The sequence below is a fragment of the Stenella coeruleoalba genome (genome assembly GCF_951394435.1).
Source record: "Stenella coeruleoalba genome assembly, chromosome: 6".
Taxonomy (NCBI): Eukaryota; Metazoa; Chordata; class Mammalia; order Artiodactyla; family Delphinidae; genus Stenella; species Stenella coeruleoalba.
Window position 1 is genome coordinate 72,633,246 of NC_137151.1, and position 26,842 is coordinate 72,660,087.

Below are 26,842 nucleotides of genomic sequence, written 5' to 3' on the forward strand. Positions count from 1 at the left end.
ATGAGTTAGTTACATAATAGGCTCTCAACAAGTGTTTTTACTGCCTACATGTGTTTCATTACTGTACACATATTTGAAATATATATAATCAGCAGTTTTTCCACAGCTATAATGGTTTACACCAAAACTGTAATTTTGGTTCACATCAAGTTTTCCATCACCCAGGAGAAAAGGCTTTTTGTTATTCTGTTGATATCGGCAAAATTTATAAATTTTGTCTCCTGAGAGTTGGCAAGAAGCATGTTCAACCTCAATATGGAAAAGGAAGACTGTGGAAGTCAGTTAACTACATTTACATTTAAGGCATGCAAATAGTATTAGACTGAGCTCTCTGGGAGTCAAGCAAAAATTAATAGATCTGTTTTATTCCAAAAGGATTCTGAGGAAGTTGTTGCTTATACAGCATTTTGGCTAGAAATCTATGAATTTTACATGATTGCAAGCAAATGTGCTAGCTGGTGTTTCAATGTTGTTCTAGAAACATCTAGATAGGGTGTGAGAAGCTCAAAGACTAGAGTTGCTGAACTCTCAGACTTGAGTTTTTTTCCTTAGAGCACTCAGCAATTTACTAGTGCTGCCCCCTTTTTTCACTCCTAGTCTATCTGAAATAGTCAATGGTTTGCAGCAGCAGCTAAACAGGAGTGGGGCTCAGTGATTCTGTAGTTAGACTGGACGTTTAACATTGAACTCTCTTTTAAGATCTGGAGATCAGGCATACAAACCAAGTCCTCTTCACTGTTGCCTGAATTGTCTCAGAACTATTAAATAGTTCTTTTCTATCAGTCAAATAACTCCTGGAATATCTTAACTCTCACAGAGACTGTGTTAGCAAGAAGGTGGCTCTTCAGAAAGGAGGTGACTTCACTGGGCTTAGAATGCTTATGGCAATCCTTTCTCTTGCCATTCCCAAGACTTATCTTTTACACATTATGCAAAAAGGAACTCTACTTCTGATGGCTGAGGTCTGCAAGGCGGCTTATAAAAGTGTATCTAATCAACTGGCTGAAAACGATTGTGGAGCACTGTCCTACTGATATGCCCCTAATTTCACCAGGTGCCACTCTCCAGAAATGAAGTCAATTTGTAGATAAATGAGAAGTCTTAAGAGCAGCTGTAGGGTAATTCTATCTCTAGCAACACAAAACTTTGGCACCATTAGGGAAAGGAAGGGCGCAGCACCCAGTAACCACGGAAAGAGAACCAAGGTTGCAACTTAGCATTAGCATTTACTAGCTGCACGCCCTCGGGCAACTTAGTGTCTCGGAGTCTCAGTTTTTTCATCTGTAAAATGGAGATTGCTTACTTGAGATCTAGCATTAAGCACTGTGCCAGGCACGAAGTAGGCGACGAGAAAATGATAGCTATTTGCTCTAATGGTTATAGGCACGAATCAGTTTTGAGTTAGTTTAGTGACTCCGCAGGAAGGGAGAGCAGAGGTGGAGCAGCAGGAAAGGATGGCGTTGGTTCGCTCGTCAGGTCCCCAGCACCGCCCTTGTCTCCTGCTCCGAGGCGTTTGCTCCCGCAAGCTACTCCAGAGGCTCAGGCCACACTCGAGGAGGCCACCCAGGGCACTAGGACACCTCGGGGACGCTTGCGGTTTGACTCCCGGTCTAGCCCATCCCGGGCCGAACCAACCCCGGGACTGCTCGAACTCACCTGCTTGACAGGTGTCGGAGGTCTGGGGCGTGACCGCGGAGGCGGGCGGGTGCGGTGGGCGGGAGCTGAGACTCTGAAGCTCCAGGCGCATGGCACCCGCCGCCCAGTCGCCGCGGTGGCTGCCGGGATGCGCCGCAACGAATGGTCGCGCCGGGCGCAGCTTTGAGTGACCTTTCACCCGCGCCCAGCGGTCCCGGGCGGCGGCACAAGGCGGAAGCCATGGCGGAGGCGGTGGCTGCGGCTGCGGCGGGCGGGACGGGCGCGGACGCGGGCTCCGGTTCTGCAGCGGACAGGGAGCGGGACCGCGCCGGGCGGAGGCTGCGGGTTCTTTCGGGCCATCTGCTGGGCCGGCCCCAGGAGGCTTTGAGTACCAATGAGTGCAAAGCGCGGAGAGCGGCGGCGGCGGCGGCGGCCGCCACGGCGGCGCCCACTGCCACTCCCGCCGCGCAGGAGTCGGGCACCATCCCCAAGAAGCGGTGAGTAGCGGCTCTGTGGAGCGAGCTGGCGGTGAGGACCAGTCCGGGCCTGTGCTGCGGGAGGGCACCGGCGAGATGGAAGGGAGGTGACACGGGTGGGTGGAAGGCATTCAGGTTCCAGAAAGTGCGGACCATCTCGTTTTTAAGAGAGCGTGGATGAGACCCTGGACTCTGTCAGGAAGGGGGACGGATGAAATGGTGGATTTTGGTCACTGAGAGTAGTAGACCTGAAGAACTCTTATTGGGGAAGGCTTTCAGGGGACCCTTTTTCTTGGATTCATAATGCGAGAAATTCATTCTCTGTATGGAATTAATACTTTGGAAGCCAAGGTCTTGGAATAAATAGAAGGGGTATTATTGTGATCCTCTAAAGAAATTTAGGTTTGTACCAAATGATGGATCTCTTCTAATTCGCTCAAGCTTCGGTGCGGGGAGAAGTGGTTTCTGGAAGAAGGTGCTGCTGACTGGTTTCTGTGGGGTAGATTTCTGCTTGTTTAGGGACATGGTCTTTGACTTTGAGGGAGGAAATCGAGGGGTGGCTTAGAAGCAGTAAACAGCAGACACTAGTTAGTGATTTAGGGTGTGGTGGTAGCTACTGAGCTGTGGTGTAACCAGAAGGTGAAAGATCCTTGTCTGTGGTTGAGATTGTTTGTAAGACATCTTGACTACGACTTTTTGGCGAAATGTTAAGCTCTGATGGAAGCCACAAGGAAAAGCTATTTTTTGAGATGTGGTTTTGTCAGCATGGATAAACTTTTAAAGTGGAAAAAAAAGTTGCTAATGTTTAATGTGTACTTTCAATGAGCCAGAGATTGTGCTAAATCTGTGATTTCTTTTACTCCTCTCCAAACTATGAGATAGGTGCAGTTATCTCTCATTTTACAGATGAAAAAATAAACAAGATTTAGAAGCCTGCTGCAGGATTGGCAGGTACACTGTGTGGCCGGTTAGATTTCGAAAGTGCGTCAAGTTGACTTTAGGGCCAAATTCTTGAGCAGTACTGCTTCCAATGAATTCATTCATTAATTCAACATTCATGAGTCCTTCCTTCAATACATGCTCACTGTACTAAGAATAGAGAGATTTAAAAATGCAGTATTTACTCATAAGGAACTGATAGCCTAGTAAAGTAATGTTATAACACAGTGAGATAAGAAACTTAGCTGATAACCATAGCAAATAGTCACTTAACCCAGATTTGGGTATTTATTTGTGAGGGCAAAGGCTTTCCAGAGTAAGGATTGCCTGAGTAAATCTTGAAGGTTGTATTGGAAGGAGCCTGCCAAAGGAGAAGAGCTTTTTTTTTTTTGGCGAGAGGGCTACTCATCGTTGCAGTGCGCGGTCTTTTCATTGCGGTGGCTTCCCTTGTTGCGGAGCACGGGCTCTAGGCACGCGGGCTCAGTAGTTGTGGCGCACGGGCTTAGTTGCTCCGCGATATGTGGGATCTTCCTGTACCAGGGGTTGAACCTGTGTCCCCTGCATTGGCAGGCGGATTCTTAACCACTGCACCACCAGGGAAGTCCAGAGAAAAGCATTCTTGGTGAAAAAACTGTGTTCACAGGTAAAGCAGTGAGAGGTTGAATTGCTAAGAGTTACGTGTTGCAGGAGGAGGTGAGAATGACTTGGGATGAGGGTTGGAGATGTGGTCTTGTTTGCAGGATTTTATGTGGGGTAAAACATAATTACATTTACCTTTTAGAAAGGTCACATTGAGGATTGAGTTGAAGGTTTAAACAGCTGAACATATAGTTTCTGGAAACATAGATCTGAGTTTGAATTTCTCCTTCACAATTCCAGCTGCATGACTTTGGGCAAGTCACTTAACCTCTCTCAGAGCTTTAGACCCCTCATCTTTGAAAATGAGGACAATAATTCCTGCTTTGCATTGTTGCTGTGAGAATTGGAAAATATAAAGTGATCAAGCGCTTAGTGCAATGCCTGTTTCATAACCCCTTAACAAATGGGAGATGCAGTTTTGATTGAGTCCAGAGACAGGGAGACCATTTAGAAGACTATTATCCTAGTGAGAAATGCTGTGATTCTGAACTAGGGCATAATGTTTGAAAAAGTATTAGGAGGTAAATCTTCCATAACTTGGTTACAGAGTGGTGGGGGAGGAAGGAATTAAGAATCACATCTTGGCCTCTGGCTTCATTTGAAGTTATATTAGCTGTGACTGGATTTAAAGCTTTTAATTTTTCTAATGGCTTAATGTACATTTATGTCCATTCATTTGTGTGCATCTGTGTGATTGTACATTTATATGCAGGTTCACACTCTCAGAGCTAAGTAGGTAGGACAGGTGTTCCTTAAGGCTGGATTTAGGGGCCTTTGTCTGTAGCATTTGGAGAAAAATAGTAGTGTTTGGAAGGCACATTGGGGTAATGGATGAGGCTTCTCATGGCTGAAGGTGACTGGTCTGGGAGGCCTTCTGTGGCTGTTCCACGGACTGAAGTCCCAACTGTATGTAATCTATGCTATCAGTGGCTCTGGTCTTTCATTCAGGATTAGGTGTGGCTAGTGGTAAAATTTAATCCTGTACAACTGTTTTAAAGTTTGAATCAAAATATGAGGGAACACAAAAACTTGTGTTCGATGGAACATCAGAAGCTTCTTCACAGAGTGATCTACTGCTTAGCTGGGGCTCAGTTTGCCAGCACCAGAGCTGAGCCTAAAGGGAAGGCAAGTGATGGAGCAGGAAGGAGCCAGTGTGTATATCTAGTAAAGTGTGAGTGTGACTATATGTCATTATTTTGGAAGCATTTGGTGATGTGTATTATTCGTATAATTCCTTCTCTTTTATTACCCTGGATGATGTCATTGGTAGTAATTCTTTTATCTCATGACTGATTATCATCATGGAATTGGAGGAGTAACTTCTTGAAACTCCATGCTTTTATTCCTCTTACAGAGTAGTCATGCATGTTAATTTACTCAACATTTATAGAGTAGTTGCTTTATAACATACTGTCTTAGGTTCTTAGGTATTGGAGGTAAAGAGATGATAATAGTCCTTGGCCTCAAAGAATTCAGTATAGAAAGGGAGATGCACATGCCAGTACATTTTGAGTAGAGTCAATGTAGATACAGGTATAGATGCAGCACAAAGGAAAGAAAGAGTGATTTACTTTGTCTAGGGGGTCAGGGAAAGCTTTCTGAAGACGGTTTAAAAATATGGATGATAGTGTGGTAGGTTGATTGGAAGGTGAGGGGAGTTTGTATTCCAGACAGAAGTTATAGCATATGGCAAAGCAGGGGGCCGTGAAAGTGCATCTTGTATTTGGGTAACTAAATAATTCAGTATTGGTAGAGGTGGGAGTAAAGTGAAAAGAGGAGGGCATAAGCAGGTCATGGAGGCCTTTGGCCTGTAGGTCATCAGTCCATTCATTCTTTCACTCGTTTATGTGTGAATGTTTGCTTACTGTGCAACACATAACTGAACAAAAACTGCCGTTATTGGGCTTCCTTGGTGGCGCAGTGGTTGAGAGTCCACCTGCCGATGCAGGGGACACGGGTTCGTGCCCCGGTCCGGGAAGATCCCACATGCCGCAGAGCGGCTGGGCCCGTGAGCCATGGCCACTGAGCCTGCACGTCCGGAGCCTGTGCTCCGCAATGGGAGAGGCCACAACAGTGAGAGGCCCGCGTACCGCAAAAAAACAAAACAAACAACAACAAAAAAACCCCTGCCATTATGGACTTACATTCTAATTGGAGTGGAGATAGTGAACAGACAAGTAACACAGTATGTCAGATGATGGTAAGTATGATGAATAAAAATGAAGCAATGTAGGAGGATAGATGATGGAGAGCCCTTGAAGGAATTAAGCCAGGAAGGGACATGATCAGATTGGGTTTGGGTTTGAGAGCAGTCACTTTGGCTACAGTGTTCGGAATGGATTGGAGAAGGATGAAGACGGATATAGGAAGATCCGTTCGGGGAGGCTGTTGTAGCAGAACAGGTGAGAAATAATGAAGGATTAAACCAAGATGATGGCAGTGAGAATAGAGAGGAAAGGATGGATTTGCATTTTGGAAGTTAGTGCATTAGGTGATATTTAAAACCTGTTACACTTGTCACATGGTCTCCTATGAGTTGGTTCTAATTACTTCTGTCCAGGAACATATATTCTCATTATTTGAAGTTGCAGAGTAGAGTTTTGAGGATGATGGTTTACTTTTGGACCTCTGTTTTCCTTTAAGTGCATGTTACTCCATGAACAATTTCTTTTTGCTCTTGCTTCTGAATGGAGTTTTAGATTCCTAAAAATCATAATAAATGTCAACTAAATATGTGACATTTTTATGCCTTGGTTTTGGATTTTTTCAGTTTTTTTTGTTTTAAGTTACTGTAATGTTATGAAAAAGAGAAGGAAAAAAGCCCTTGTTCACATCTGTCTCTCCATACTGATAACCACTTCTCCAGTTGTAATTTTGGCTCCAACTTCTTTGTGGTTTGCGTTAGTCAAAACTGTTCTATGGCAGTTTTTACAGAGGTTATAAACTCTTATGTTTCAGATCAAAAGAATATCTGATTAAGAAAGCTATTAATTACTTAATTTACTTGCCCATACTGTTACTTATACACACCATTCTTTAAAAAATAATGTATTATTTAACACCTACCAGAAACCTTGGTAGATATTTTCCAGAAGGAAAAACCTGAGTTAACCTCTTGTAAATGTTTCCCAGGAGGACATCTGAAGCCTGTAAGAGCTGATGCATTTCTGCAACAAGGTTATTTGCACAAGTGACCTGACGTATGATTTAACGTCATTTGGCAAAATTAGAGCTTATTTTAGTAGTTATGCTGAATGAAATACTTAGCCTGCATTGAGTTCCTAGCTAGGAATTCTAGTAATAGTAGTAATAGGAGTTTTAATTTGATTAAGTCCTAATATACCAGGTACTCTGCTGAGGCTTTACGTACATTATCTCATTTAATTTTCAGAGTAGCTCTGAAAAGGAGGTGACACTGTATGTATGTTATGGGTGAGGAAGTAGAGGCTTAGAGTAGTTAACTTGTCTAAAGTCATGCAGTTACGAAATAAAAGAGACAGCATTTCAACTCTGATCTGTCTTCCTCCAGAGGCTGCATTTCTTCCCCTATGCAATATTACTGCACTTGATGTTGTTCTCTAGGGGAAATTACCTACTTGGTTGTCATCAAGCTGTTTTCTTTGTCATCCAAGTTGCAAATCTTTTGTTATTGAATAGGTCATGATCATATACAGTGTCATAATTAAGAGAACATTAGTTTATATTGTACTTATTATATAAATTATAAAATATATGATCCTGTCAAAATGAAATTCATAATATATACAATGGAATATTACTCAGCCATAAAAAGAAACAAAATTGAGTTATTTGTAGTGAGGTGGATGGACCTAGAGTCTGTCATACAGAGTGAAGTAAGTCAGAAAGAGAAAAACAAATACCGTATGCTAACACATATATATGGAATCTAAAAAAAAAAAATGGTTCTGAAGAACCTAGGGGCAGGACAGGAATAAAGATGCAGACATAGAGAATGGACTTGAGGACACAGGGCAGGGGAAGGGTAAGCTGGGACGAAGTGAGAGAGTGGCATGGACATATATACACTACCAAATGTAAAATAGATAGCTAGTGGGGAGCAGCTGCATAGCACAGGGAGATCAGCTCGGTGCTTTATGTCCACCTAGAGGGGTGGGATAGGGAGGGTGGGAGGGAGACGCAAGAGGGAGGAGTTATGGGGATATATGTATATGTATGGCTGATTCACTTTGTTATAAAGCAGAAACTAACACAACATTGTAAAACAATTATACTCCAATAAAGGTGTCTAAAAAAAAAAGAAAGTATAATGCATTGTTTAAAATGATAGACCAACCTGTTTCCTTTTGTGAGTGAATTTTGCCATTTGACTTGTGAGAGAAAATGGTGTCGAGAATAAAAGGGAAAGAGGAGGAGGAGGACTGTGGAAGACGCCAGATCAGAGGAGAAAGGAGGAGAGGAGAAGAAGTAATGGGGGATTTACTGCCTGGGTGTAAATTAACTATCTTTGGACTGTAAATGAATAAGAAACCCTGAAGACTTAATCTCCATATTTGGTATCATACTTCTCTTAGGTTGGAAGTATCATTTAGAGATGGACCACATCTTCTGTAAATAGACTTCATTATGTCAGGAAGTTTCTACTATAGAGCCATCTACCTTCTGGTCACTTAATAAAAATATCTACTAATAAATTAAGTGATCTCTTTTTAGGATGCAGAGAAATGGAGTGCTGTTGTAGTCAGATGAGATACTTTATGGAACCGTTTAAAAGCAAGTGCTGGGGCTTCCCTGGTGGTGCAGTGGTTAAGAATTCACCTGCCAATGCAGGGGACTCAGTTTCGATCCCTGGTCCAGGAAGATCCCACATGCCGTGGAGCAACTAAGCCCGTGTGCCACAACTACTGAGCCTGTGCTCTAGAGCCTGTGTGCCACAACTATTGAAGCCTGTGCGCCTAGAGCCTGTGCTCCGCAACAAGAGAAGCCACCACAATGAGAAGCCTGCGCAGTGCAATGAAGAGTATCCCCGGCTCGCCACAACTAGAGAAAGCCTGCGTGCAGCAAGGAAGACCCAACACAGCCAGAAATAATAAATAAATAAATAAATAGCAAGTGCTAAGCAAGTATTACTCCTTTTGGTTTTATTTTCTTATTACTGAAATAAGATACTAATAATAAACTAATCTTCAACAGATTATGTTAATTTCAAATCCAAACCAAATTAAGGTATTCTAAGTAGGGTTTACTCTCTTTGTTGGGCTTTAGGGGTAATATTTAGTTATACCTCTGTCCCACATCTGAGTTCAGAATCAGTTGAGAAGTAAGAGTCAGAATATAGACAGATGGAGTAAAAATGTCAGCTTTATTACCAATAAAGCTGGTTGGAGTATATGGCTTGGATCTGGGCTACCTAATATTTACCCTGAATTAGCTATGCTCAGTCACAGGCAGTGCTGGACCACAGATTTCCTCTGCAAGGGCAGAGTCGGCTCTGGGAAACCTCATACATGGCACTGAGAGACTAGAGTATAACCTCTCCATAGCCGATAGATTGGAGAGAGAGAAAAACAGCTGACCCCAGGTGCTTAGTGCCTCTTCTCAGAAGCCACTAACCAGGTAAGTCACTCTTCCCATGAGAAAGAGTGAATGTGTGAGGGCTGGGGAGAGGCCAGGACTGTTACCTTTCTGAAGTCCCTCCACGTGGGAAACTGGAGGCTGGAGAATGGAGGTTTTGCTGGAATGTTTTTGGAGAAATTAAGGGAAAGGGCTGAAAACTTTTTGGTAAATAAACAGTCTTCCACCTTTATCATTTGCATGTATTATCCACGTTGCCTACTGAATATATTATAGTTTCCTTGGTAGGGCAGTTAGCGTCCTCCAGGAGGATCTGTCTAAATCAGCCTTTCCAAGCTGTCTCTTATTTCCTTGATACCTACTGTGTACTCTAGCTACATACCAGAATTATTGCTGTTACCAGAACATGGTCTTCCCTTCCCCTTTTCTTTTTTTGATATGTTAGTGTGTCTCAAAGTATAGTACACATAGCACTGATGGTCCTGAGGTAATTTGGGGTGGTACAAACCTTATTTGGATAGTTATAAATGTTTGTATATATACTTATTTTTGTTAACCTTTATTGAACTCTTACAAATTTATTATAAAAGTAAATGCATAAATCTGAAGTTTACAGCTTACTTTTTTTTAAAATTTTATTTTTGGCTGCATTGGGTCTTCGTTGCTGTGCGTGGGCTTTCCCTCGTTGCGGCGAGCGGGGTCTGCTCTTTGTTGTGGTGCATGGGCTTTGCATTGCAGTGGCTTCTCTTGCTGCGGAGCATGGGCTCTAGGTGCGCGGGCTTCAGCAGTTGCAGCACACGGGCTTAGTAGTTGTGGCACGCAGGCCCTAGAGCACGCAGGCTTCAGTAGTTGTGGTGTGTGGGCTCAGTAGTTGTGGTACGCGGGCCCTAGGGTGCACAGGCTTCAGTAGTTGTGGCGTGCGGGCTCAGTAGTTGTGGCTTACAGGCTCTAGAGTGTAGGCTCAGTAGTTGTGGTGCACGGGCTTAGTTGCTCCGCGGCGTGTGGAATCTTCTTGGACCAGGAATCGAACCTGTTTCTCTGGCGTTGGCAGGCAGATTCTTAACCACTGTGCCACCAGGGAAGTCCCTTTGCTTAGCTTTCTTAAAAGAAAAACATTAATGTCTGACTTTGATTCTCTTCTCTTAAGCATTCGTATATTTAATTCTAGGTCTTTCTGTAGTTAAAATATGCTTACTCATTAAGGAAGGCTGTTACCATTCTAGGTAACTGCAGTTACTTTTGACAAGGGAGTTTTGCCTCTTGAGTGAGATCATCTTAACACTCACTAAGAAAAATACTGTGTTGTAAATAATATTTGGCCTTGCCAGCATATCTCAAGTTACTAACCAGAGATTTGGGTCAGGATGCTGACCGGATTCTTGTCAGTAACTTTACTGGGACTCTCCAAACTCTATTTATAGTTGCCATGTCAGCCACCTCATAGCACCAAGTGGGGAGCGTTCATGTATTTCAGGACTTTGTAATCAAGTAATACGAGTTATTTAATTTTTATATTCACAGTTTGCAACCACAGATTATGTAGTTGGATTTTTCATTTCTTCTAAAGACGTTTGAACTTAATAGGAATCCAGCATCAGGGATATTAAAATGACACCCACTTGAATTCTATTCTGCTGTCAACTCATATTTTATAAATTACTGTCCACTAGAGCTTTCTGTGATGATGGAAATGCTCTGTGGTCTTCACTGTCCAATACGGTAGCCACTAAGCACATGTGGCCATTAAGCACTTGAAATTAAGGGGCCATTAAGCGGCTAGTGTGACTGAGGAGCTGAGTTTTAAATTTTGTATACTTTTAATTAATTTAAATTTAAGTAGGCACATATGGCTAGTGACACTATGTTAGCACAGCTATAGTTTGAAACTTAACTCATTATCTATCTTTTCTTGTTCCCAAATGAAGTTACTGTTCTGAGTTTTCTTATTTCTCTAAATATTACCACCAGTTCTATAGTCACATCCTTCAGCCCTTACTCTTGAACGTCTTTCCATATTTTTTTTTCCAACTTTTAAAAATTGAAGGATAATTGACTTAACAATGCTATATTAGTTTCAGGTGTACAACCTAATTATTTGATATTTTTATGCATTACAAAATGATCACCACGTTAAGTCTACTTATCATCTGTTACCATACAAAATTATCACAATATTACTGACTTATAATCCTTAATTGTACATTACATCTCCATAACTTAATTTTTTTTAATAACTGGAAGTTTGTATTTCTTAAGCTCCCTCACCTATTTCACTCATCCCCCGCAACCCCCTTCCCTCTGGCAACCACTATCAGTTTGTTCTCTGTATTAATGAGTCTCATTTTTTAAATTTTATGTTTGTCGTTTGTTTTGTTTTTTAGATTCTACATATAAGTGAAATCATGCAGTATTTGTCTTTCTCAGTCTGACTTATTTCACTTAGCATAATACCCTTTGGGTGCATCCATGTCGTCACAAATGGCAAGGTTTCATTCTTTTTTATGGCAAGTAATATTCCATTGTGTGTGTGCCATATATTTTCCTTATCTGTTCATCTATTGATAGACACTTAGGTTGCTTCCATATCTTGGCTTTTGTAAATAATGCTGCAATGAACATAGGGGTGCATATATCTTGGATCATATGGTGGTTCAATTTTTAGTTTTTTGAGGAACCTCCATACTGCTTTCCATAGTGCTGCCCAATTTACATTCCCACCAACAATGCACAATGGTTCCCTTTTCTCTGCATCCTCACCAGTGCTTGTTCATTGTCCTTTTGATAATAACCATTCTGACAGTTGTGATGTGATAACTCATTGTAGTTTTGATTTGCATTTCCCTCATGATTTGTGATATTGAGCATCTTTTTATGTGTCTGTTGGACATCTGTATGTTTTCTTTGGAAAAATGTCTATTCAGGTTCTCTGCGAGTTTTTAAATTGGGTTGTTTGGGGCTTTTTGATGTTGAATTGTGAATTCTTTGTGTAGTTTGGATGTTGACCCTTATTGGATATATTGTTTGCAGATATTTTCTCCCGTTCAGTAGGCAGTTGTTGATAGTTCTTTCACTGTGCAAAAGCTTTTTAGTTTGATGTAGTCTCATTTGTTTATTTTTGCTTGTTTCTCTTGCCTGAGGAGACATATCCAAAAAAGTATTAAGACTGTTGTCAAAGAGTGTACTGCCTGTTTTTTTCTAGGAGTTTCATAGTTTGAGGTCTTAAATTTAAGTCTTTAACCCTTTTTGAATTTATTTTTGTATGCAGTGTGAGAATATAGTCCAGGCAGATTCTTTTGCAAGTTGCTATTCAGTTTTTCCAGCACTATTTATTGAAGGGACTGTTTTTTCTCGCCTCCTCTGTCATAGATTAATTGAACATATAAGTGTGGGTTCATCTCTGGGCTCTCTGTTCTGTTCCATTGATCCATGTGTATGTTTTGGTACCAGGACCATACTGTTTTGATTACTGCAGTTTGAAATCAAGGAGTATAATATCTCTGGCTGTGTTCTTTCTCAAGTAGAGAAAGGTGCTTTTGGCTATTTGGGGTCTTTTGTGTTTCCATACAAATTTTAGAATTATTTGTTTTAGTGTGAAAAATGCAATTGGTATTTTGATAGGGATTGCATTGAATCTGTATATTGCATTGGGTAGTGTGATTGTTTTAACAATATTACTTCTTTCAATCCATGAGCACAGTGTATCTTTCCATTTGTTTGAGTCATCTTCAGTTTCTTTCATCATTGTATTATAGTTTTAAAGTACAAGTCTATTACCTCTTTTGTTAGGTTTATTCCTAGGTATTTATTCTTTTTAAAAATTAATTAATTTATATTTATTTATTTTTTTGGCTGTGTTGGGTGTTCGTTTGTGTGCGAGGGCTTTCTTTAGTTGTGGCAGGCGGGGGCCACTCTTCATCGCGGTGCACGGGCCTCTCACTATCGCGACCTCTCTTGTTGCGGAGCACAGGCTCTAGATGCGCAGGCTCAGTAGTTGTGGCTCATGGGCCTAGTTGCTCTGCAGCATGTGGGATCTTCCCAGACCAGGGCTCGAACCCGTGTCCCCTGCATTGGCAGGCAGGTTCCCAACCACTGCGCCACAAGGGAAGCCCTATTTATTCTTTTTGACGTAGTTTTAAATGGGTTTGTTTTCTTAATTTCTCTGATAGTTCGTTATTAGTGTATAGAAGTGCAATATATTTCTGTATATTAATTTTGTATGCTGAAACTTTTCTGAATTTATTGATGATTTCTAGTAGTTTTTTGGTGGCATCTGTAGGATTTTCTATATGTAGTATCGTGTTATCTGTAAACAGTGACAGTTTTACTTCTTCCTTTCCAATTTGGATTCTTTTTCTTGCCTGATTGCTGTGGCTAATACTTCCAATACTGTGTTGAATAAAAGTGGTGAGAGTGGGCATCCTTGTCCTGTTCCTGATCTTAGAGGAACGCTTTCAGCTTTTCATCATTGAGTATGATGTTGGCTGTGTGTTTGTCATTTGTGGCGTTTATTATGTTGAGGTATGTTCCCTCTATACCCACTTTTTGAGAATTTTTCATCATAAATGGATGTTGAATTTTATCAGTAGCTTTTTGTGAATCTATTGAGATGATTGTGTGATTGTTATTCTTCAGTTTGTTAGTGTGGTGTATGTGGAAAATCAACCATCCTTGCGTCCCTGGGATAAATCCTTCTTGATCATGCTGTGTGATCCTTTTAATGTATTAATATATTTGGTTTGCTAATATTTTGTTGAGGATTTTTGCATCTATGTTCATCAGTGATATTGGCCTGTAATTTTTGTTTGTTTGTTTGTGGTGTCTTTGTCTGTTTTTGGTGTCAGGGTGATTTTGGCCTTGTAGAATGAGTTCAGAAGTGTTCCTTCCTCTTCAATTTTTTGGAATAGCTTCAGAAGGATAGGTATTACTATTCTTTAAATTTTGGGTAGAATTCACCTGTGAAGCTGTCTGGTCTTGGACTTATTGTTTGTTGGGAGATTTTGTTTTGTTTTGTTTTAGCTACTGGTTCAATTCATTACTAGTAACCAGTCTGTTCATATTTTCTATTTCTTCCTTAGTCAGTCCTGGGAGATTGTGTTTCTAGAAGTTTATCTGTTTCTTCTAGGTTGGTCAATTTGTTGGTGTATAGTTGTTTGTAGTAAACTCTTTTTATCCTTTGTATTTCTATGGTATTGGTTGTAACCTCTTCTTTTTCATTTCTGATTTTATTTAATTGGGCCCTCTCTCTTTTTTTTTTTTTTCCTTGAGTCTGGCTAAAGGTTTATCAGTTTTATCTTTTCAGAGAACCGGCTCTTAGTTTTATTGTTCTTTTCTATTGCTTTTTACTCTATTTCATTTATTTCCACTCTGATCTTTATTATTTCTTTTGTTGTACTAACTTTGGGTTTTGTTCTTTTTCTGGCTCCTTTAGATGTAAGGTTAGATTGTTTATTTGAGATTTTTCCTGTTTCCTGAGGTAAGCATGTATTGCTATAAATTTCCCTCTTAGAAATGCTTTTGCTGCATTCCATAGATTTTGGATCATTGTGTTTCCATTTTCACTTATCTCCAGGTATTTTTTGATTTTCTCTTTGAGTTCTTCAGTGACTCATTGATTGTTTGGTAGCATGTTGTTTATACTCCACATGTTTGTGTTTTTTGCAGTTACTTTCTTGTAGCTGCTTTCTAGTCTCATAACATTGTGGTTGGAAAAGATGCTTCATATGATTTCAATATTCTTAAATTTATTGAGACCTGTTTTGTGGCCTGGCATGTGATCTATCCTGGAAAATGTTCTGTGTGCACTTGAAAAGAATCTGTATTCTGCTGTTTTGGATGGAATGTTCTGTATAGGTAGTAATTCAGTCTGGTCTAATGTGTTGTTTAAGGCCAGTGTTTCCTTATTGATTGTCTGGATGATCTGTCCATTGATGTAAGTGAGGTGTTAAAGTCACCCACTGTTACTGTGTTGCTGTCAATTTCTCTTTTTATGTCTATTAATGTTTGTTTTATGTCTTTAGGTGCTCCTATGTTGGGTGTATATATATTTACAATTGTTATTTTTTTGGTTGGATCGATCCCTTTATCATTATGTAATATCCTTCTTTCTCTCTTTCTGTTTTAAAGTCTATTTTGTCTGTTGTAAGTATTGCTACCCTGGCTTTCTTTTCATATTCATTTGCATGGAATGCCTTTTTCATACCCTCACTTTCAGTCTGTGTGTGTCCTTAGATCTGAAGTGAGCCTCTTGTAGGCAGCATATATATGGGTCTTGGCTTTTTTTCTACTCAGCCATTCTATATCTTTTGAACGGAGTATTTAAAGTAATTATTGATAGGTATGTACTTATTGCCATTTTGTTCATTGTTTTGCAGGTGTTTTTGGTGGTTCTTTTTCTGTTTTTTTGTTTCTTCTTTTGCTCTTCTCCCTTGTGATCTGATGATTATCTTTAGTGTTATTTTGGATTCCTATCTCTTTTTTGTGTGTGTATCTATTAAAGAGTTTTGGTTTGTGGTAACCGTGAGGTTTATATATAGCAATCATATATACTTGGTTATTTTAAGTTGTTGATCCCTGAAGTTCAAAGGCATTTTAACAATCCTGCGTTTTTACGCCCTCCCCCATGTTCACTGTTTGTGACATCATATTTTACATTCTTTTGTGGATGCACGCTTATTGTGGATACAGATGATTTTTCCTACTTTTGTCTTTTAACCTTCCTACTAGCTTTATAAGCAGTTGATCCATTACCTTTACTGTGTATTTTGCCTGTGCCAATGAGATTTTTCCTTTTGTTCTTTTCTTTTTAATAAATTTATTTATTTATTTTTGGCTGTGTTGGGTCTTCGTTGCATGCTGGCTTTCTCTAGTTGTGGAGGGTGGGGGCTACTCTTTGTTGTGGTGCGCAGGCTTCTCAATGCAGTGGCTTCTCTTGTCGCAGAGCATGGGCACTAGGTGTGTGGGCTTCAGTAGTTGCATCACGCGGGCTCAGTAGTTGTGGCTTGCGGGCTCTAGTGCGCAGGCTTAATAGTTGTGGCACACAGGCTTAGTTGCTCCGCAGCATGTGGTATCTTCTTGGACCAGGGCTTGAACCCGTGTCCCCTGCATTGGCAGTTGGATTCTTAACCACTGTGCCACTAGGGAAGCCCCTCCTTTTGTACTTTTAGTATTTATTTTTCTTCTTTTTTTCCTTTTTTATTTCTGGCTATGCTGTGTGGCATGTAGGATCTTAGTTCCCCAACTAGGGATTGAACCCATACCCCCTGCAGTGGAAGCACAGAGTCTTAACCACTGCACCATCAGGGACGTCCCAGTACTTTTCATATTTCTAGTTGTGGCCTTTCATTTTCTGCTTAGAGAAGTCCCTTTAACATTTCTTATAAAGGGGTTTCATGGTGCTGAACTCCTTTAGCTTTTGCTTGTTTGTAAAGTTTTTAGTCTCTCCTTCAAATCTGAATGAAATCCTTCCCAGGGAGGTATTCTTGGTCTAGGTTTTTCTCTTTTATTTCTTTAAATATATCGTGCCACTTCCTTCTGGCCTGCAGAGTTTCTGCTGAAAAGTCAGCTGATAGCTTTATGGGAGTTCCCTTGTCAGTAATTTGTTGCTTTCCCCTAGCTGTTTTTAATATTCTCTCTTTATCTTTAATTTTTGCCATTTTAATTACAGTGTGTCTTGGTGTAGTCCTCTTTGGGTTGATTCTGTTTGGGACTATCTGTGCTTCCTGAACCTGAATGTTTGTTTCCTTTCCCAGATTAGGGAAGTTTTCAGCTATTATGTCTTCAACTATGTTCTCTGCCCCTTTCTCTCTTCTGGGACACCTATAATGAGATGTTAGCACACTTGACGTTCTAGAGGTCTCTTAAACTATACTCATTTTTTAAAAAATTATTTTTTCTTTTTTCTATTAAGCTTAGGTGATTTCCACTGCTCTGTTTTCCAGTTTGCTGATCTGTTCCTCTGTATCATGTAGTCTGCTGTGGATTTGAGTGTATTTTAAAATCTTGGTTATTGTATTCTTCATCTCCGGTTCTTTATGTTTTCCATCTCTTTGTTAAACTTTTCACTGTGTTCATCCATTCTTCTCCTGAGTTCTTTGAGCATATATATATGATCATTACCTTGGACTCTACTGGGGAGATTGCTTATTTCCACTTTGCTTAGTTCTTCTTTTGGGGTTTTGATTTGTTCTTTTGTTTGGAACATATTCCCTGTTTCCTTTATCTACCTCATTCCTGGTGTGTCTGGCTCTGTGGCCTGGGGAATCCTGGGGCTGGCGCTTGTCCACTGTGGGTGGGTCTGGGCCTGATCTGGTGGTGGTAGTGGCCGGTTCCCTGGGCAGCTGACTGTGGGGCTGGGGGGGTCTTGGATGCCTGCCCACTGGTGGGCGAATAAGCCCCAAGTGCTAATATGCTAGAGGGAGGACTCCAGAATGGCACTTTCCCGTACTGTTGTTTTCATACTGTAGAATGAGCTCCCCAAAATGTCTGCACCAGTATCTGTCCCCAGGGGGAGTCCCAGTTGCCTCCTGCCTCTCCCGGGAGGCTTGCCAAGATCAGCAAGCGGGTCTGACCCAGGCTCCTTTCAAATTACTGCCTGTGTGCTGGGACTAAGAGCGTGTGAGATTTTGCACGCACCCTTTGAGAGTGGAGTCTCTGTTTCCTCCAACTCTCGCATACGCAGGCCCCACTGGCTTTCAATGCCAGCCATTCTGGGGCCTCATCTTCCCAGTGCAGGACCCCAGGCTAGGAGGTCCGGTGTGGGCCTCAAACCCCTCACTCCTTGGGGAGAACTTCTCCATGGATTCCGTTATCGTTCTGTTTGTGGGTTGCCTGTCTGAGGATGTGGGTTTTGAGTGTACCATGTCTCTGCCTCTTCTACCAATCATTTGGTTCCTTCTTTTTTTTTTTTTTTTTTTTTTTTTTTTTGCGTTATGTGGGCCTCTCACTGTCGTGGCCTCTCTCGTTGCAGAGCACAGGCTCCGGACGTGCTGGCTCAGCGGCCATGGCTTATGGGCCTAGCCGCTCCGCGGCATGTGGGATCTTCCCGGACCGGGGCACGAACCCGTGTCCCCTGCATCGGCAGGCGGACTCTCAACCACTGCGCCACCAGGGAAGCCCTGGTTCCTTCTTTATATCTTTAGTTGTGGAAAACCTTTTCTGCATCTTCAGGTGATTCTCATAGATCGTCGCTCTGTAAATAGTTATAATCTTGGTGTGCCTGTGGGCGGAGGTGAGCCCAGGGTCTTCCTACTCTGCCATCTTGGCCATGCCCCTCTTTTCATTCTTTTAACATTGAACTCTCTTTTGAATTATTCAAGTTAATTCTATGGTCCCTCTGCTGCTTTTGTACATGTTTGTCTTGTGTGATCCTCACAATTACCCATTTATAGATTAGTAACTGAAGCTCATAGACACTTGCCAGGTAATAGTCACTTGTTACCTAGTAAGAGTAGAGCTTAGATTTGAGTCCAGACCTTTTCTCTCAAGTCTAGAGCTTTTTCCTTTATACTATACTGATATAACCAAGTCGTATTCATTTTTTCTTCGGAATCTTTCTCACATTCACTTTGTGCACTAAACAGGTATTTATCAGTCATTTGTGTTCTAGGTGCTTAGGTTGTATCAGTAAACAAAATGGACAAAGATTTTGCCCTCATGGAGCTTATGTTCTAATGAGTGAAATGGGTAATTACTTATTATGTTCAGTTAAATTGTTAAGTCTCTTAGAAGGTGGTAAGTGCTGTGGAAAAAAGAAAAAGTGGAGCAGAGTAAGGAGGTAGGTTCAGATTTTAAACAGGATGTTATTGGAGAACATGGCATTTGAACAGATATTTGAAGATGACAGAATTTAGCTGTATTCATATCTAATTAAATGAGTATTCCAGGCAGAAGAATAGTCACGTGAAGTTTCAAAGGGGTGAGGAGATGGCTAAAGAGTATCCAACTGATTTAGGGTGCAGGCACCCTAAGGGGAGGCGCACATGTGTCATATTAGGAGGGTAACAATGAGACTGGTGTAGCTGGAGTGAAGTCATAACCTCCTACCCCCAACCACTGTTTAAAGTCTGTACCTTTAAAATCTCAGCTTCTAATTTACCTGTCTCTTCTGTTCTAGGCAAGGTCTCTTATTCACATCACATTTTCTAACTTCCACACCTTTTCTTGTGCCATTCTCTAAAAAACCTTTGCTTATTTGACACCAGGCTTCAGGGTTTATTGTTTTGGCGATCTTTTCTTTTTGTTTTTGAGAATTGAGGGGAGGGCAGTCTGGGTCTGTTACCTCTTCCCTGTGATTTCTCACATTATGAACAGTAACTCTTAAAAGAAAAATACTGTTAAGTATCATGCAATGTAACATCTAGGCGTAGAGCCTTACTTCATTTAAATCAGTTGGATACTCTTTAGCCATCTCCTCACCCCTTTGAAACTTCACCTACCCAAGTTTGTTGGTGATTTATTCAGTGTTTTCTGTGTGCTAAGCACTGAGGAGGATTAGAACATAGTTTTTGCCTTCTGGGACTTGCAGTTCTACTAAGGAAGAGTGATGTGTATTTTATTACTGCAAGGTGCTAAGTGCTATAACAGATGTATGAGAGGGAAACAGTGACTGGTACAGCAGTGGAAGGGCAGCTTCATTTCAAAGAAACATAGATTCGAAGAATTGGAAGAGTATTATTCTATGTCACGATGGAAAAATTCTTATATCTGAGGGTGAAAACATTGATGAGAAGATTTGGATGATCATAGAATATATTCTCAGTTTTTCCCCATTTTAAAGAATGCTATGATAACCTTTTTACAATTAAATCCTTAAGAATTTTTTTAAGGCACATTTTTAAAAAGGGCTTAGCATTGGAACACATGATTCATTTACTTTGTTGGCAGAACCAAAAATAAAGGACAACTGCTTGTTTGGACTTAATTTTGACCAAAAATAAAGAATTGGACGTGATTGGAATCCTAGGAGAAATACTGCTGTTGTATTTGAGCTGATTTCTATTGTATAATTTAAGAAAGCAGCTTTCTAGAAATTCAGATAAAAGGAAATTATATGTTTTGGCCTGAGTTGCTAATGGGAAACCAAATAATGACCATAGGAAGCCTAGGAAACTGTTCTTTACTCTGCCTGGGCCTCTGAGGTGATGAGAAGGAGAGAGAGCTGAGGCGACTAGCTTAGATATGCCAATTTAAACTGCTTATTGTTATCAGTAAATAATGTATACTCCACACTTACTCAGTTGGCTCATACTTACCGTTTGGACACATCCCTCTATATGAGGTGATACACTTTAAGGATTATAGTCTTAGCAGTTTCCTTTTTCTCCCAACATATTATTTTGAAAAAATTTAAACATATTGCAAAATTGAAATCGTAGCTTGATAGTTAAGGAGTGTTGGAGCCAGAAGACCAAGATTTAAATCCTAGGTTTATCGTATGCTGTTTATGTGACCCTGGAGAGTTACTGACTCTCAACCTGTTTTCTCATGATTTAAATAGAGATAATAACACGTATATCACTGGATTGATGTGAGAAGTAAATGAGATAATGATTGGAAAATGCTTAGCTTTATTTTACAGCATTATGCAATACTGTTACTGTTGCAGTAAACTGTGTAGAAAGGAGTAATAAGAATCCTGTGCTGAAATAGTTTCTGAAGGTGGAAGCACGACAAGAAGTGGGAAGTCGTCAGTGGAAACCATGGCATTTTAATAGCAAGAACAAATTTCTAATAAATATCACCTTATGCATTAGAGAGGAAAGGAAGAACCAGAAGAGTAAAGAGCATCAGCAGTTTCGCATACTACATAGTAGGCTGTTGGTCAGTATCATGCACATGTTGGTCACCCTTACATTATTTCTCATTTTGCAACTCTTCTCAGTTGCTCTTAGGAGTCACGGCCCACTGCTGCCTCTACTTGGTATGTGGCCTTGGTGACCACATATATTGGAATGTGAATAAACATATTATTGTCCAAAAGACAAATTATTTGATAAATCGTTCTCTTAATTTTTATGCTTTGTGAATGTATTAAGTAGGAAATTTCCATAACAGGTCAACTTTCCAAAATTTGGATCAGAAAATATTGTCTCCGTGTAGCTCTTGTTCCCCCCTTCCAGGATAATCCTTTGTAAAATTTGGATATAGATCTGTCCACCACCTCTGTCATGTAACCAAATCTCCATTTCCTGTTATCCCTTTCCTCTGTCTTCCACAAGGTGAGTGCCCCCACTTTGTCTTCTTGCTGCCCTGTTCTGTTACAAAACTCTACTCAGGTCAATCCTCTCCTATAGTGCAGTGAGTTTAAAGTTTTAATTTTTTTCCCCTTCCTCCATATCCAGTCCCTCTTGATTTTAATAGAGTTTGGGTGAGAGCAGCTTGATTTTAAATCATTTACATTATTGTTGACTATATTCCCCACACTGTACGTTTCATACCTGTGACTCATTTATTTTGTAACTAGAAATTTGTACCTCTTAATCTCCCTCATCTATTTCTCTCATCCCTCCACCCACCTCCCCTCTGACAACCACCTGTTTGTTCTCTGTACCTGTGACACTGTTGCTATGACTTTGTTCATTTGTTTTGTCTTTTAGATTCCTACATGTAGGTGAAATCATACAGTGTTTGTCTTTCTCTCTTACTTATTTCACTTAGTATAATACCCTCTAGGTCTGTACATGTTGTCGCAAATGACAAGATTTCATTCTTTTTTGTGGCTGGGTTATATTCGATTATACATGTGTCAGTCATGTCTTTGTAGGTTGCTTCCATATCTTGGCTATTGTAAATAATGGTGCAATCAACATAAGGGTGCATATCTCTTTTCAAATTAGTGTTTTCATTTTCTTTGGATAAATACCCAGGAGTGGAATAGCTGGAGCATATGGTAGTTCTATTTTTAATTTTTTGAGGAACTTCCACATTGTTTTGCACCAACACTGCATGAGGGTTCCCTTTTCTCCACATCAGGACTCTGCTTTTAAAGTGAGCACCCAGGGCTTCCCTGGTGGCGCATTGGTTAAGGATCCACCTGCCAATGCAGGGGACACAGGTTTGAGCCCTGGTCCGGGAAGATCCCCCATGCCCTGGAGCAGCTAAGCCCTTGCACCACAACTACTGAGCCTGTGCTCTAGAGCCCGTGAGCCACAACTACTGAGCCTGCGTGCCACAACTACTGAAGCCCGTGCTCCGCAACAAGAGGAGCTACCGCGATGAGAAGCCTGCGCACCTCGACAAAGAGTAGACCCTGCTCGCCACAACTAGAGAAAGCCCGCCCGCAGCAATGAAGACCCAACACAACCAAAAATAAATTAAAGTGAGCACCCAAGGTGATATTTATACTCCCAAGAAGTTTGAGAACCTCTGTGGTTGTGACTGGGTCCTGATTTTAATATTTCCTTTTCTCTCCCCCCAAACTTTGTGGGGTTCATTTTTTTCTGTGAGTTTTCCAGAAGCAAAGGTAATAATCCCAACTACCTGTCATTTAAGGTAGAAGTGGCTGCTGCTTATTATTATTGTGATTATTTTAAGTAAAAAAAAAAATTTGTTACAGCTAGAATGCTATGTATATCAAGCAGACGTGGACTTCAGTCTTAGCCTTTTTAGGGTCTTGTCAAGAGTATTGAGTTGTCCCCTGGAAGACAACTTGTTCCCTAAGAAAGGGAACTCAGAGGCTTGGTTTTCATGGTAAAATGACATACAGATTTTTAGAGACATTCATATTCTCTTGTTCAGTTTTATAGTTTTCACAAAAATGAAAGGCTGTATCAGAAATGGCCTTTGGTGGCTTACAGGTTGGTCAGTAACTTGTGATAAAGTTCCTCTTCCAATTACTAGCAAACAGGAGGGAGCAATGAAAGTTAAGTAACAGTTTCACAGTTGATGGTAGAGAAATTCTGGAATTGATTACCTAAATTGCCACATTGATTAGTTTACAGGTGGACAGTGGAGAAAACAAATTATGAAATTTAAAGTATAGGTCAGGGAGCACATATGGTCAAGGGAAGTATACATTCTTGTTCTTTGTCCTTTGCTAAGATAACTACCTGATACTGATTTGGGCTGTTTTCCTCTTTACATAGACCAACACATGAGGGTGAACAATAGAATGGTTGTGCCTTTCCAGGCCTTCAGAATGGCAGATACCAAGTTTGTGTGAGTGTGTGCATGCATACATGCCTACCCTAGCACAAAATATTTGGAATATGTATGACTATAAGTATGAATGACTAATAGTCTGTATTTCCATTTTCAAAGAGATTATTCAAACAATAATGAATTTCCAATTGGTAGAATTTGGTAGGGTGTAAGACAAATTTGGGGGTCAGGGAACATCCCCGAGAAGCCTGCAGTGAGTAATGAGTGCCAGATTATTCTGCCAAGGGGTAAGGCTGGCCTTGCTTTATTTATCCCAGTCCTCCCTTCTTTTCCAACTCTTTGTGCCTCTGTCTATAAGGTTTTTTCCCCCATACCTGTATATTCCTTTTTCTTCCATTCATTAATTCATTGTGAGTATAATAGGAATTGGACCTTGGGGACACAACTTTTGACCCTTGAATTCAGGTTTTAAAAACTTTCTTCACAGTACCAGATTCTTGTAAACTATAAAGAGTTGACTGTAGGAAATTAAATATGTATTTGATATGCTGTATGTTTGAAGCTGACTCATTTGTAATGGAATTCTATCATTTAAAAAAAACCCAAAACTTGTAGAGATCGCTAAGTAACCCAACAATGGGTTTTATAACGAACCATTGTGGAATTTCTGTATGTATGTGAAAGAAACAATTGTCCTTTTGGAACAGAGAGAAACTGCACTGAGACTCAAGGGCTGAGCAGCGTATTTGCTTCAGGTTCAGAGTTGTGGTAATCATAGTCCTTTAGTTCATGGCATTTGCCTATGAACAAATGTGAGGCCTCTTTTTATTTTTATTTCCTCAATCTCTGGTTTCTAATCCCATCTCCCCCCCTCCCATGGGCACCCATGAATGTTCTTAAATACATGTGTATATGTTTTATAAAATATGCAGTATTATTTAGTGTGTATATTTTTATTTGCTTAAATTGTATTATGCTGTAGATCATATTGTTTCTCCTTTTGTGTTCACTACTATTTAAAAAAATCTCTTCATGTTTCTGTATATATATCTATCTCCCTCTCTGCTTCTGATTGCTGCATAGTGTGTCAGGGAATTTACTTACCACTCATCCAATCCTTTAGTGATGCCTCCAGCTACTCTTACAAATAATGCTCCAGAGAATATATCACACATGTTTCCTTATGGAACTGTGTGTGAATTCCTCCCAAATGTATACCCAGGAGCTGTATAGTTGGGCCATAGAAATGCCATTACCTATGAAAAGTTAGCACACCATTGCTCTGTGGAGTGGTTTACCAGTAATGCTTTTCTGTTTCTCTTTTCCATGTTCTTGCTGACAACTTTCTGCGTCTAAAGTCTTATATTTTATCCATTTTACACTATTACATTGGACAAAATTAGAAAATTGATTGACTTATTACATGGAAGGGCCACATTTTTATTATGGCAACTAGAGTTTTAATTTAGGGGATATTGAGGGAAGATTGAAATTCCTGTTGAAGTTCACAGAGTTGCATGATAATGTCCAGGTTTTGCAAGGAGAAGCACACTGTTGTCTTGTTGGGCACGGATGTTATCTTGTTGACCTGTCCAGAAACCTGATCTTGTTAGGGTCCTGGAATCAATCGTAGTAAAGTAGTTTGACTTGTGTTAACTACCTTCACTAGTGACCAAAGTTAGAGTGCCAATAGACAAACTCATGATGAAAAAATAAAATTGTCAAGCCTCCTGGACATTTTAGTTGGCCAGTTTTTCTCTGTAGGAAATAAAGTATAGTTAGAAGAGTTAGTGAGTTTTATATCAGGGCAAGAGGAAATATTCTATGATTCAGATGTTTGATAGTGTCAAGATTTCAGAGCCTGATGACATTTATCTTTTTTCTAAGTCAAATTTTTTAACAGTCTTAGAACTGCAAGGTTTGTTGTAGCAGTGTAAATTAAGTGGTGATTATCTATCCATGTCTTCTGTTTGAGTTTTTCTATTCTTTTTTTTGTAAAGGGGCTTTCTTTTATAGTACACATAAATTATTACACTTATAACTAAGATACTTGGATTAACAACTATTTGAAAGGGGATTAGTTGCACTGTTAGATTGAGACAATAAGCATTGTAAATAGTTGTATGGGAGTTTTGCTACTTAGTTTTTAGAAATAATTTTGTAGGACCTGTAGACTAGTTGTGACCATGGTTTTAAATGTATTTTAAAGCATACACATTTTAAATTAAATTTAGAATTAAACAGTATTCTGCAGATTTCTCCCCTTATTAGGCCTTTATATTTCTAATGGGAACTCAGCTTCAATTTTTTTTTTTTTTTTTTTTTTTTTTTGGTGGTACGCGGGCCTCTCACTATTGTGGCCTCTCCCGTTGCGGAGCACAGGCTCCGGACACGCAGGCTCAGCGGCCATGGCTCACGGGCCCAGCCGCTCTGCAGCATGTGGGATCTTCCCGGACCGGGACACGAACCTGTGTCCCCTGCATCGGCAGGCAGACTCTCAACCACTGCGCCACCAGGGAAGCCCTCAGCTTCAATTTTTTTAGATAAAATAAGCTAGTGGGAAGATTGTTTCATTTATAGGTAGTTTTTGGTAGCATATCTTTTCAGGGAAATATTCATTTTATTTAGCAGATCTTGGTATCTTTCTCATCACTTTTATTTTTTACTTCACTTTCGTGATTTCCTTTGGATTATTTGGGTCTTAAAGTAATTAAACACATTATCAGATAATGAGGATTCTAATTAGCACCAAAAACTCCTGGAAAGATCAAAAAAAATTTTTTTTAAACTTCTACAGATTATAATACATATGGAATTAATTTGAATTTAACTGATACTGAGCTTTGTTAGTAGAAATCCAGCATTGGGGCTTAAGTTTCATACTTCAGTTTTTATTTTTCAAAAGCTCTGAGATCATACGATCTTTTTCTCATTGTTTAAATTAGAAAATATAGATAACAGTTTGGTTTTTCATCTGAACTGAGCAGTGAGGTATCTTGTATTAGAATTTTGATTTTTGGAATTATATTGGAAAAAAATATATTTTTTAGTTATCAGCTAGCTGAACTTTTTTTATTGCTAACCCCAAATAAAAGTAGCTCAAAGCATATTTTCCTTTTCTTTATTTCCCATTGAAAACTATCATGATTATAAATAGTAATGATAGTAACTATGCATTTATATCGGGATGCTTGCAACATGTAATAGTGCTTAGAAAAATATTGATGTGATGAAGAAGAGGTTCCTTTAAATCACTAGTAGAGGAATAGTAATCTGACTTAATCTAGTTTGTACAGAGACTTAAAAATGAAAATTTCCCATTTTAAGAATAAAGAAAGGAACTCTCTGGTTTTGATAAAGATAATGTTAAATCTAAAATTTCAGTTAAAAATTGTGCAAAAATCAGCACTGGGAAATGCAGAATACTGAGTATGTATAGCATGGGAGAATACTGCCACCTTGTGTACGTGTGATGCTATTTTAATGTCTCCTTTTTCTTTTGT

General features: G+C 40.0%; 1 protein-coding gene across 1 annotated transcript in view; it reads left to right on the forward strand.

Moving 5' to 3' along the window:
* The first annotated feature begins 1,782 nt into the window (after positions 1–1,782).
* The window catches only part of AGPS (alkylglycerone phosphate synthase), a 137,776-nt gene continuing 112,716 nt past the window's right edge, over positions 1,783–26,842 (forward strand). The window contains exon 1 of the mRNA XM_079923555.1: positions 1,783–2,132. Within this exon, the coding sequence (XP_079779681.1) occupies positions 1,798–2,132 (335 nt within the window). The 5' untranslated portion in view covers positions 1,783–1,797. The remainder of the gene's footprint in view (positions 2,133–26,842) is intronic.